This window comes from Gekko japonicus, unplaced genomic scaffold (assembly GCF_001447785.1).
Source record: "Gekko japonicus isolate JY-2015 unplaced genomic scaffold, Gekko_japonicus_V1.1 scaffold1555, whole genome shotgun sequence".
NCBI lineage: Eukaryota > Metazoa > Chordata > Lepidosauria > Squamata > Gekkonidae > Gekko > Gekko japonicus.
Window position 1 is genome coordinate 279491 of NW_015165865.1, and position 13329 is coordinate 292819.

The 13329-nt window shown below is 40.1% G+C and overlaps 1 protein-coding gene across 1 annotated transcript in view; it reads left to right on the forward strand.

The window, feature by feature from the left end:
• Positions 1 to 6124, forward strand: part of SNCAIP (synuclein alpha interacting protein) — a 157231-nt gene extending 151107 nt beyond the window's left edge. The window contains exon 12 of the mRNA XM_015411238.1: positions 5645 to 6124. Coding sequence (XP_015266724.1) covers positions 5645 to 5650 — 6 coding nt within the window. The 3' untranslated portion in view covers positions 5651 to 6124. The remainder of the gene's footprint in view (positions 1 to 5644) is intronic.
• Positions 6125 to 13329: the final 7205 nt, after the last annotated feature.

Below are 13329 nucleotides of genomic sequence, written 5' to 3' on the forward strand. Positions count from 1 at the left end.
ATCATGCCCATCTTGGCTGGTCAAGGCCTGTAGAGGTGGTGTTCGGGGGCCCCTGAGAGATATCATCAAGTTATCCCTGTCCTTGGGCATTCCCAGTGGCGATGAAGGAGGCAGAGGTGTGTCTGCTCTTTAAAAATCCATCATTAGACCCTATGGTCCTTGCCAACTACCGCCCAGTCTCAAGCCATCATTACACCCTATGGTCCTTGCCAACTACTGCCCAGTCTCAAACCTTCCATTTCTAGGTAAGGTAGTTGAGAGAGCAGTGTCCGAACAGCTCCATGTTTTCTTGGATGAGGCTTCCATCCTGGATCCATTCCAGCCTGGTTTCTGCCCTGGCCATGGGATGTAGACTGCACTGGTTGCCCTCACAGACAACCTCCAGTGACACCTGGATTGAGGTGGGTTGGCACTGCTGTTGCTCCTGGGCCTAACAGTGGTGTTCGACATGGTTGATGATGACCTTTTGACCCACCACCTCACTGATGTAGGAATATGTGGGCTGCTTTACAGTGGCTCTCCTCCTTCCTCCATGGTCAGGGACAGAGGGTGGTGCTTGGAGAGAGGATGTCTCCATGGTACCCACTGGAATGTGAAGTGCCATAGGGGCCGATCCTCTCTGTGATGTTCTTTATCATCTATATGTGCCCCCTCGCCCAATTGATCCAGGGGTTTGGGATGGGTTGCCATCAGTATGCTGATGACACCCAGCTTTATCTGTTGATGGACAGCTGGCTGAACTCCACCACAGATATTCTGGACAGGGCATTAGGGGCCATGGCTGGATGGCTACAACAGAGCTGTCTGAGAGTAAATACAGAGGTCCTGTATCTGAGGCTTGGGAGTGGGAATCGCTCCCAATGCTTAGCAGGGCATTATTGGCCCCAGTGCCAAGGGTAAGGAGCCTTGGAATGATCTTGGATGCCTCATTTTCGATGGAGGCCCAGGTCACCACTGTTGCCAGGTTGGCCTTTTACCATCTTCAGCTGGTCAGGCAACTGGTTCCCAATCTCACTTCCTGTGACTTCGCTACAGTGAACCATGCAATGGTCACTTCCAGGCTAGATTACTGTAATTCACTCTATATGGGGCTGCCCTTGAACCTGACCCAGAAACTGCAGCTAATGCAGAATGCAGCTTGTGTTTGCTGATGGCGACGTCTATCTGGGTGCACATTCAGCCAGTGCTCTGCCAATTGCACTGGCTGCCAATAGAGTACTGGATCTGCTTCAAGGTTATGGTATTGACCTTTAAAGTCTTATGCGGTCTGGGACCAGCATACCTATGGGACTGCCTTTCCCAGTATGGGCCCTGGAGAGCCTTTGTGCTCTGCTGATCAACATCTACTGGTAGTCCCTGGCTCAAAAGACATCCACTTAGCCTTGACCAGGCTTTTTCCACCTTGGCCCCAGCCTGGTGGGACACACTCCTATGTGAGATCAGGGCCCTACAGGACTTGTTACAGGTCTGCAGGACCTGTAAAATGGAGCTGCTCCACTAGACCTTTGGTTGAGGCAGCGGGCATTCAGTCCATCTCAGCCTCCCCTGCCCACAGAGTTGCCCACAGAATTACACCACATAAATCGGTGGATACGGAACTGGTTAGAGGATCGCACCCAAAGAGTGGTGGTCAGTGGCGTTTCATCAGATTGGAGGGAGGTGTCCAGTGGGGTGCCGCGGGACTCGGTTTTGGGCCTGGTACTTTTCAATATTTTTATCAATAATCTGGATGAAGGGGGCTACTTATTAAATTTGCTAATGATACCATATTGGGAGGAGTCGCAAACACCCAAGAAGATAGAGTTAAAATTCAACAAGACCTGAATACTCTGGAGAACTGGCCAGTTGCGAACAGGATGCAATTCAACAAAGATAAATGCACAGTATTACATCTGGGCCACAAAAATTTCAAGCACAAATACTGGATGAGGGATACATTTCTAGGGAGTAGTGTACGTGAAAGAGATCTTGGGGTAAGAGTGGACTGTAAATAAATATGAGCAATCAGTGTGATGTGGTGGCAAAAAAGGCTAATTCAGTCTTGGGTTATATTAAAAGGGCCATAGCATCAAAATCGCAGGAGGTCATAGCCCCTCTGAATACTGCCTTGGTCAGGCTGCACCTTGAGTACTGTGTGCAGTTCTGGAGACCTCACTTCAAAAAGAATGTGGGCAAAATCAAGAGGGTGCAGAATAGAGTAATGAGGATGATCAGGGGTCTGGAGACTGAGCTCTACGTGGAAAGGCTAAGGGCCTTGGGAATGTTTAATTTGGAGAAGAGGAGATTGAGGGGGGACATGATCACTCTCTTTAAATATTTGAAAGGATGTCATTTGGAGGAGGGCAAGGAGCTGTTCCAGTTGGCAGCAGAGGATAGGACCCGAAGCAACGGGTTTAAATTACATGCAGAAAGGTATTGGCTGGATATTAGGAAAAACTTTTTCACGGTCAGAGTGGTTCAAAGGTGGAATCAGCTGTTTAGGGAGGTGGTTAGCTCCCCTTCACTGACAGCTTTCAAGAAGAGGCTGGACAAATATTTGTCAGAGATGCTTTAGGCTGGTCCTGCATTTGGCAGGGAGTTTGACTAGATGGTCTGTAAGGCCCCTTCCAACTCTATGATTCTATATCATTGGATTAATTATCCTTCAGGAGATATTAAGGACTGCCCTGGAATTTTTACCTGGTTACTGTCATCTTCTTCTATTGTTTCTTTTAACTTGGTTTTTACCATATACTATCATTATTTATGTATATCTTTGATTGTTCTGAGCCACCCTGAGCCCATTTTAGGATAGGGCAGGATATAAACCTAATAAAATAAATAAATAAAAGAAGTATAAAAACAATATAACAAAAGTTTATAAAACCTGCATTAAAGTAATGTAAAATATATGCTAAGAAAGAAGACTATGAGCACTAGAATGTGATGGAACCCAGACATTCTGTGTAGATATCTGACAAGAAGTACTAAGCCTGCACTCTCCCATCTGGGTCCTAGTTGGCAGCCCATTGGCTTTGACCTTTTAGAACATAATAATGATCATTCACAACCAAGCCAACCACAAAAAGGCATCTAAAAGGGTTTTTTCCCCAAAAAGGAAAAAAAAATATTTCATGGAAGCATTGTGTATATTCAGTATTTTATATACATTTCATCTAAATTCTCTTTTCCATGACAAAGAAAAGTCTTGACTGGGTAAAAAACACCTCCTAAGGAAGATTTTATTTTCATCTGAATTTAATAGAAAGACATCTATTCACTTGAATGGTGAAAAGTTTCAACATAGTTATTATGATTGTAAATGTGCTTACAAATCTTATTCCATAACTGTGGTATATGAGTTCATTGAAATAATTTGGATTTATAGCAAGCAAAACGTTTCCCAAACATCTAAGCAATTATACTCTTTATTGTCACCATGAAGAGTCAGCAACCAAAATACCACAATTCTTCTTAAATTGTGGATGTGCAGTAACTGTGGTAATAGTGTTGTATTTTGTTGACAAAGGTCATCTTTCTGTCAATGATTACTTTAAATAGAGCAGACCCACCAGTAAGAAGTTCCCAGTGACTCCAGCCCATGCTGAGTAAAGGGTACAGCTACTCTCCTACCATACCACAAGAACTGCTTCTCACTGCCGGAGTTCATTTGTATTTATTAAACTATTTATCAACCTTTCCCAGTGACCACAGCAGCTCAAGGCAGAATACAAAGACCCAGAACTGGTACGTTAAGTATTAGTCTTGTACTGGCATAGGAGTTCACTTGAGCTTAACCCTCAGAAACATGTCAGTCTATCATAGGCTGTGGTCACACTGGTAGCTTGGCATGATAAGGAGCTGCCTCTAATTGTACCGGTTTAAAGTGTTGCGGGGCATATCATCCAGACAGCACACTCTGCTGCAGGCATCCCATGGTCAAGCATCCACTTCACTGCAGAGCCTCAGCCACAGAGTGTGCTGCCCAGAAATTTTTCAAAATGCATGTGCGCTCAGGCACATATAGGCAAAAAATAAAAAATAAAAACCCTCCCTAGTGGCGGGAATGGATCTGCAGGTTCAGATTGCCAAATCCATTCTGCATGCACTCCCCCATGTTCAGTCGTCTGGCCACATGCAATGAATGTGTGGGGAACCAAAAACACCACTTGTGATGTGGTGCCTTTTTAATCCCAGCTCCAAGTCATCCTATGATGGGATGAGTATGCCGGGGGAACACCTGACAGATGTGGCTGTGTGACTGCGGCCATTTGATCTGGAGGGGGGGGGCTGTGTCGGGCCAAACTGCTTGTGTGATCACAGAGACAATGGAAACTCTGAGGAGCAATAATAGCTTTATCTTTGCACTCAAAGATCCAAAGTTGCTTGTGGCAACTCAAATGCAAACCACTAGTCTAAGAAGGAATGCAATGCACAGAAATTTAAACCTGTTTCCGTGCATATAGGAGAGAAAAGGAGGAGGCTACTACTGGCCTATTACATATAGGCCATATTACATATACCCATAACTACTTCCCACCTCTTGATGCTGACATTCACTATATCTTGGTGATGTGGTGACAGAGTGTAAGTCTGTTTTAAAAGTTTGGGTCTATCCTAAGAGCACAAAGAAGTTACTAGTATCTAAACTTTTACTTAAGCCAACTTATAGTATGAGAGATGATTTTCTGACTTTGTAGAACAAAACAATTGTCATATGCAAGCACACAGTACTGTAACTCAGCCCTATTTTTTATTTAATACTCAAAGTAGTTAGCATAGCTACTATGAAGAAGGAAATGCACAAACAGCATCTGGCAGTCTCTCACACAAATGTATTTACATTTAATAGGAGAACATGGGCCGTTTCATTGGGTGGGTGGAAGTTGGATGATGTTGCTGCATTTTTAGTATATCAATATGTTTCTGTTTTCTAAAATAATATATGAATAAGCACATGTTTAAAGTTGTGCCACAGAATTCATCTTGCAGAGTTTCCAACCAAATTTTACAGCTCTCCTATAGTTTTAATATGCAAAATATATACCAAATAGGTGCCTAATGTTACCAGCTTTGAGAAAGATGCTCATATAAGCTTAGACACTTCATTTGCTTCTCTTTTCAAAAAGGAAAAAAGAGTACTTTATTTTAAAGCCTTATTTGAATAATTAATCTTTATTAGAGATATGGGAATCAAAGTCATAGCTATACAATTGGCATTTGCTTAAGCAGAAAAAACTATGATAAATAATAAGAACAAATGCTAAAAATATGTTGACATTTATAATTGGGTAACAAAACACTGTTTAAAACAACTGAAGATATGCTAATTTCACTTGATAGTTAATCATACATTTTTCTGATCTCAGATTGGTAGGGCTTCCAGGTTCATTTTAATTTGCCTCAATTTTAGACCTTGATTTTGGTAGAAGTAAATTCTACATAGTATTAAGGTTTATTTCCATGTTGAGCACATGCCAGTCAATGGAATCTGGCTCTTGCTGTGATATTCCTAGTGTTTTGTCAGGGTAAGCCCTATTTCCTTCCAAGGAAATTGAAGAAGCCCTGCTTTTTGAAGATGGGGCCCTTTGAGTTGTGAGACAAATCAAAGCCCTGAATCTTCCATATAATTATGGATGTTTTTTGTTTCATCTTTTCTTACCAGGCATAACAACGTCAACAGGAAACTTCAGCAATCTTACATCAAAATGTGTGTTGAAGAATCAGAGCAGCAAGAATTCTTCTTTTGAATCACATCTCATGGAGTAGAGTCTTCTTCTAAACATGCCCTGACATCTTTCCACTTTTAAAGAAAGAAACCGCTAACTGTATTTGAGACATAACTTTCACCAGCAGAATAACAGACTCTTACAATGCCTTAAATTTGTTTCTGTGAGACCATATCAAAACAATACCTGTCTTACATTTTTGTAAGTGCACTGTTTTAAGGCATAGTGGTGTGTAAAAATAGTAATGTAAAGAGCTTCCAGAAAGTTCATCTGATCACTAAACCCATTTTGTACATCACCTGTTGCATGGAAATAATGTAACATGACTGTCTTGCCCGTTCTTAGAAACTTTGTGTGTAAACATTCAGCAAGGATTCTGTGGGTGCCCCGTTCCTCACTGAGCCCAAGGCAAGTCCTCCCCCTGGTTAACTATGTTTTCTTGTTATTTCTTTCTTTCTTTCTTTTTTGTATGAAAGAAAATAAACCACTGTTAACCAAAACACGGTGTGAGCATAGCCAGGATGTCATTGTTACTTCATTTGTTCTTTCTTTTGTCTCACTGTGACCTACTTCATTTGTTAGTAAATCTAGCTCACAGTTTTTTGTATCAAAATGTTAGTAACAAAACAATTCCATAGTTCAAGCAGATAATACTTAAATGATGTTCTTCTGTCCAATATAAAGCATTCTTCAGTTCTACTGGGGCTTTATATCTTAAATTATCACTTTATATATAGTAGTTAAATGTTTATCCCTGTTATGATCACAAAATCACCAAAATGAGGCTATAAGGTGAGAGTTTTTATGCATTTTGGATTCCAGGGCAACCAAAGGGGGTGGGTGAAATGAACAGAGAGAGAGAGAAAAAAAAACATGCTGATGGAGGTGTAAAGAGTTTCCAAAATAAATCCTAATGCATTCCTAACTATACTTTTCCTAGCTTTGACTTGCATTAGTCCAGCTGAGCAGAGCTAGTCTCACCATTCTGGTAGAAATTCTCTTTCCAAGCTCCATGGGAAATATACCAAGGTTTCCAGTTTGATGGGGTCTGAAATGAGTTGGCTAAGATACCACCTCTTTGGGGGAGCTTGGACTGCTCCTTTGATGGGTCGTTTCTGATCCCTGTTTCTGGGTAGAATAGCCAACGGCGGACTAGGGTTGGAAAATGTGGGGGCTCATATTTCTGGCACAACAAAGAAACTCAGACATCATTAGCTAAAGGCATGGTCCAGAGAGAAAGAACGCTTCCAAAATGAGCTAATTGCAGAGGGGTAGCTGTATTAGTCTATTGTACCAAAATAAAATAGAAGTATACTGACCACTTAAAGACTAGCAATATTTATTCCAGCCTGAGTTTTCATGAGTCAGAGCTTACTTCTTCAGATGTTATAGAAAGGATATAATTTTTGAGATATTTATATGCAGATTTAGTTGATTTTCTTAAAACCATGTATGGCTGAGAACACTGTGTCATTGCAAGGGATGTATCTAACATTCTTCACAAGGGCTTTATCAGAAGTTAGGGATGCCTGGCCAGATATGGTATCCATGCCAAAAAGCAGGACAAATACTGGGAAGCAGCTGCCCCTGTAAAAGCCAGAATATGGATTCCTGAATAGGCCCCTGTGGGCATTTCAGTTTTACTCCTGATTCCCTTTAGAGAGTTAAAAACAAAGGTAGACTCCTAGAGCAGTTCCAGGAATAATGTGATTATATCTGAGGGGAAGTCATTTTCATCAAAGATAGGAGAGTGTGAGTTAGGCACAAAGACTTCTGCCTGCAGAGTATAACTTTCTTTGCTCCCCCCTCCTATGGCAGCCCCAAATGCCCCCAAATTCCAGTTCCTGGATGCCCCCTCAAAATTAAATAATATGAAGCTGATTATTCAATATAGTATCATGATGTAAAAAAAATTAAAATATTTTTAAATGCCATTTTTAATTCAATTTTTTTGCATTTTTAAAATTTAAAATATTTCTAAGAATAAAATATTAAGGAATACTAGTGTGTTAGGTATTCCAAATCATAATTTTTCATCTTGAAATATTTGGGATGTAATGAAGACATAATAAATTTAGCAGTTTAGCTGATCTGTGCCACAGCTGAAAAAGTAGTGCTAATTTTTTTTTTTTAGTTCTGAAAGCCAATGCCAAACACATCAGATCCCATACTGGGCCTTCCATCTGCCATATGTGATTAAGAAATAAAAACAAAATAGACTCATGCTTTCTAGTCATCAGTATGACAAAATACCAGCAGAATAGCACAGCAGATATTGCTGAAGCCAAGGCAGACAAATTGAGGATTTGTGCTTTACAAAGTGTGAAATCGGTGATCAAACATTTGAATGAATGGGACCATAACATAATTTACAAAAGACAAGGGAAATGTCAGTTCTGAACACAACTAAACATGAACGCTAAAACTGCTTACCTTTCAGCAGCTACTGTACCATAAAAGTATTCTGCAAGATGACAGGTGTGAAATTCTATCAGCTAAGAGCCGTGCATGAAAATATGACAGACATGACATATGAAGGACCATTTGAACTTGGGGAATATTCAGCAAAATTTATATTTATTTTGAGAACAATAGCAAAAGAAAATTAATGCTACAATACATCCAAGTTACCATATGCTACAGTTACACCTCTATGATTGTTCTTCCAGAACTTTAGAAACACTATTTTCCCCCAGACTTATCCATTAATACTTTAATATTTCATAGTTTCATCTCAGTGGCATCAGTTATAAAAAAAATACATACCTACTGTTCCAGACCTGCAAAGTCAATTTTCTGTCCAAATCACCAGTCCTTTTGGATTTGTAGTGATCTTCCATCTAAGAAGAAGAGAAGAGATTGGATTTATACCACACCCTTCACTCGGAGTCTCAGAGCGCCTTACAAACTTCTTTCCCTTGCCCTCCCCACAGCAGACACCCTGTGAGGTAGGTGGGGCTGAGAGAGCTCTTTCCAGAGCTGTCCTTGAGAGATCAGCTCTGGCAGAACCATGGCTTGCCCAAGGTCATCCAGCAGCTGCAAGTGGAGGATTGGTGAATCAAACTGAGTTCTCCCAGATTAGAGTCCACGCACTTAACCACTGCACCAAACTGGCTATCCAGTTTAGGATGTTTTGTGGCCTAGCTAACATGCCTTTGACTTAAACACAAATTGGGTATGCCTCAGGGAAATCTGTGAAATAATTTTGCCAGCATTTTAAATTAAATAAATTGTGTGGGGCCCTAATGCATATTCAGCATAGGAGGAGGGAGAATTAAATACTGCACCATTTTGCTTGTTGAACCCAACCAGCCCACCCATGGACTTTTATTCTGTAAAAGGAGAAAAGACAAAGACAGGGTATTTTTTCCCTTTCCAGAACTTCTAGTAGCCTAGCCACGGAGCAAGGGACTTCACTTCACTAGCAAAACTATGGAAGGATTCAGCCTTTGCATTGTGGCTCCCATCTGAATTGGGGGATGTGGCTATTTTTAAATGAAAACCTTAGAATGTGTGCTTTCCCCTATTTCATGTGATGCCAGCCTACAGGGATTGTCTTAAAGACCATTGCAAAGCCAACCTGGGTATACTGATAAAGCATAACTCCTTTTCTAAGATAGAGCAACTTGGAATTTGTGAACCTATTGCTCAAGCAGTACTACTTTCTTCCTCGATCGCTTGCCTCATTGTGATTAATATTTACTTCCCCCCTACCAATAGTGATAATGCCCTAGAAGCGAATTGGGCAAAGCTCGCAAATTTCATCATGGGAATTATTTAGAAACACTTGATGACCCAAATTCTCCTCCTCGGCAATCTAAATGCTCGAATTGGGTCTGATACTCAGAGTTGGTTTTCTACTATGGGCTTTGATGAAGAAGAACCACTGCCACCTCAACTAGGTTTTCCCCAACAATCTAAAGATCTATGTTATAATAGGGCTGGACGAAAATTGATTGAATTCTGTATAGAACATAATTTAATAACATGAAATGGCTTGTCCCAGTTCCCAACATGTTCAAACTTCACCTTTATCTCCCTGCAGGGGAAAAGTATAGTCAACTATGGTGTATGCCCCTTCAGTTTTTTGCCTGCTATTAAATCTACGAACATTGTTTTTCATACTGAAAGTGACCATCTTCCGGTGTTGCTCTCATTACTCTGTCCAATTGAGATTTCTCATTCTTTAAACCCTTCATCAGAACAACACACAGACCTAATCTGAAAAAGAATCAGATGGTCTGAAACCTTGGAAGGTGACCTTCTGTCTCTCTTTCAATCTGAGATGATATCTGAGCTGAGAACTGTAATTATTAGTTCTACCTCATACTCAGAAGTACTATCTGCTTTTCCCCAAATTGTCAAGCACTGTTCTGTACTGGCTAAACCTTTCCAGATAACCCCTTCTAAGACTCGAGCCTGGTTTGACAAAGAATGTTTAGAACACAAAAGGAAACTTAGAACTCTATTTAGGGAATCTTGCTTGATGGAAACTCCTGATACTCTGGAAAATTATTTTACTTCTAAAAAAAACCTTCCAAGATTTAATTATTAAGAAAAAGAATGATCATCTTCAGTATAGATGGAACCAATTTTTCCTATCTATCCAATCTCGGGACGGCAAGTCTTTTTGGCAGGCAATCTCTAGGGTGTTAAATAACAATCCCTTACCAGAAGCTTGCATTTCTCCCCAAATATGGGTTGAGCATTTCTCCACGCTTTTCAATTCCCATACTGCTCCCCTATCTAGCCCGAATGATATGATCCCCTCTAATATTCCTAGATGGCCTCCTGTAGATACTGATGAAATCACAGAATAACTAACTTGATACCAGGTAGGGCCCCTGGCCTTGATGGACTCCGTGTCAAACTTTTCAAGAAATGTGCTGATTGGTGGACCCCTCTATTAGCTAAGCTATTTGCATTTATTGATCAGCATGGAGTTTTCCTAAATTCATGGTTAAATTCAATCATAATCCCAATTTACAAGAAGGGCAATCCTAATTTACCTGAAAAATTTCACCCTATCAACCTTCTATCAATCTTGGGGAAATTATATCCGAAGCACCTAGAACATCGCTTACTCGACTGGGTCCAATCTAATGCCATCATAGGGCCAGAACAAATTGGCTTCTTCAAAAATAAATCAACCTTAGACCATTGTCTGATTCTCTCTACCCTAGCCGAAAAATATATGAAACTAGGCAAAAAACCCCCTCTTTGTAGCCTTCATCGATTTAAAAAGTGCCTTCGATTCAATCTCGAGAGAAAAACTATGGGATAAACTGCTCAAACTAGGAACTGACTTGCATCTCCTGTTCCTTCTAATAAAATTACATACAGCCACAATGAGTCAGGTTTATTGGCTGACCAATAAAATCCCATCTAAGAAAGGTGTTAAACAAGGATCTGTCCTTGCCCCCCTTCTTTTTAACCTATTTCTTTCTGATTTGGCACACTCACTTGAGCTTGTGAACGGTCATCCACCCAAACTAGGAGGCAAATCAGTACCCATCCTTTTATACGCAGATGATAGTGCTATTTTATCTTTCACTAAAATTGGACTTCAAAGATATCTAGAAGCCTTTAACAACGATTGCCACTTAAATCTGCTTAAAATCAACTATACCAAGACAAATGTGGTAGTATTTTCAAAAAAAATGGGTTTCCTACAATTGGCAGATTGGCAATGTCAGAATTCAAGAAATTAAAAGTTATAAATATCTTACAACTTACAACTACAATCTTAGCTGGGTAATTCTTAGATCCTTTCTTACCAACAGCAATCAATATGTCCCTGCTGCAATCAGAGTATTTAACTCTAAGATTCTATCTCAGGTCCTGTTCGGAATCCCTATTTGGTTCACTGCCCTTAACCGTGATGTGGAGAACATCCAAGCAATCTTTCTTAGACAAATAATGGGTGTTCCCAAATGCATGCCTTACCTCGCAATCTGCTCTGAAGTTGGCCAAAATTTGATTGAGACCAAGGTCTGGATCTCAACGACATGCTAATGGCTCAGGATCTACTTTAGAGCTAAGCCGGGCTCCCTTTTATTGTTTTTGCAAAAATAACTGCATAATTCCCCCTGGGACTTCATAATTATATCCAAATTAAGTCATCTTGGTGTTCCTCTTGAAGACCTAGCCCTAACCAATGAACCTCATATTTCTAAACTAATCAAACAACAACTCTTACACTGATCTGTAAAAGCTACACCCTACCCAACTTCATATTTGTTCACTTGCCACGCTTGGCCTTTCTACCCATTTAGGCAAGATCCCCCAATATTTTTATTGGCAATGTCAGAATTCAAGAAATTAAAAGTTATAAATATCTTACAACTTACAACTACAATCTTAGCTGGGTAATTCTTAGATCCTTTCTTACCAACAGCAATCAATATGTCCCTGCTGCAATCAGAGTATTTAACTCTAAGATTCTATCTCAGGTCCTGTTCGGAATCCCTATTTGGTTCACTGCCCTTAACCGTGATGTGGAGAACATCCAAGCAATCTTTCTTAGACAAATAATGGGTGTTCCCAAATGCATGCCTTACCTCGCAATCTGCTCTGAAGTTGGCCAAAATTTGATTGAGACCAAGGTCTGGATCTCAACGACATGCTAATGGCTCAGGATCTACTTTAGAGCTAAGCCGGGCTCCCTTTTATTGTTTTTGCAAAAATAACTGCATAATTCCCCCTGGGACTTCATAATTATATCCAAATTAAGTCATCTTGGTGTTCCTCTTGAAGACCTAGCCCTAACCAATGAACCTCATATTTCTAAACTAATCAAACAACAACTCTTACACTGATCTGTAAAAGCTACACCCTACCCAACTTCATATTTGTTCACTTGCCACGCTTGGCCTTTCTACCCATTTAGGCAAGATCCCCCAATATTTTTATAATCTCGATATCCCTCTTCATCGCAGAGCTTTTCTTCTGGCCAGGGTTAACGCATTTCCCTCTAGAATACTCTATGGCAGATATCATCAAATCCCAAGACAAGAACAGATGTGCCCCTGTGGTCTTAACTCCCTGGACACGATTGAGCACATAATTGTCCCCCTGTATGAGCTACCTCGTGGAAAATTCCTTCTAACTTGGCTTCATCTTAAAAGTTATAAGTCAAAATGCCAACTTCTCTTGAATGATTCAATCCCTGAGATCACTAATGATGTTTCCAAATTTCTTACAGAAGTTCTTAAGATACAAAATTTTAGATAGTACTATTTTGATTGTTCTAAATTTATATGGAATTTTAGATTTAATTTTATGGTACAATGCTTTATATTCCTTATGACTGATGATATGCCAATAAAGGGCTATGAATGAATGAATGAATGAATGAATGAATGAATGAATGAATGAATGAATGAATGAATGAATGAATGAAGTACACTCTAGGTCTATATAAAAGATTGTGGCAAGGAGAGACAACTTCTGCCTTGGTCAAAAAATTTGCAACAGATGAAAGTAGTATGTTTTCACAAGTGCAAGTAGAACAGAATTACATATTCTTCATGATGTGGCTTTTGAGAACATCTGTTGTCAAACTTGTTCCAATACACAGTGAAATATATTTGCATTCACTCTTAAGAGAAAATGAACTGCA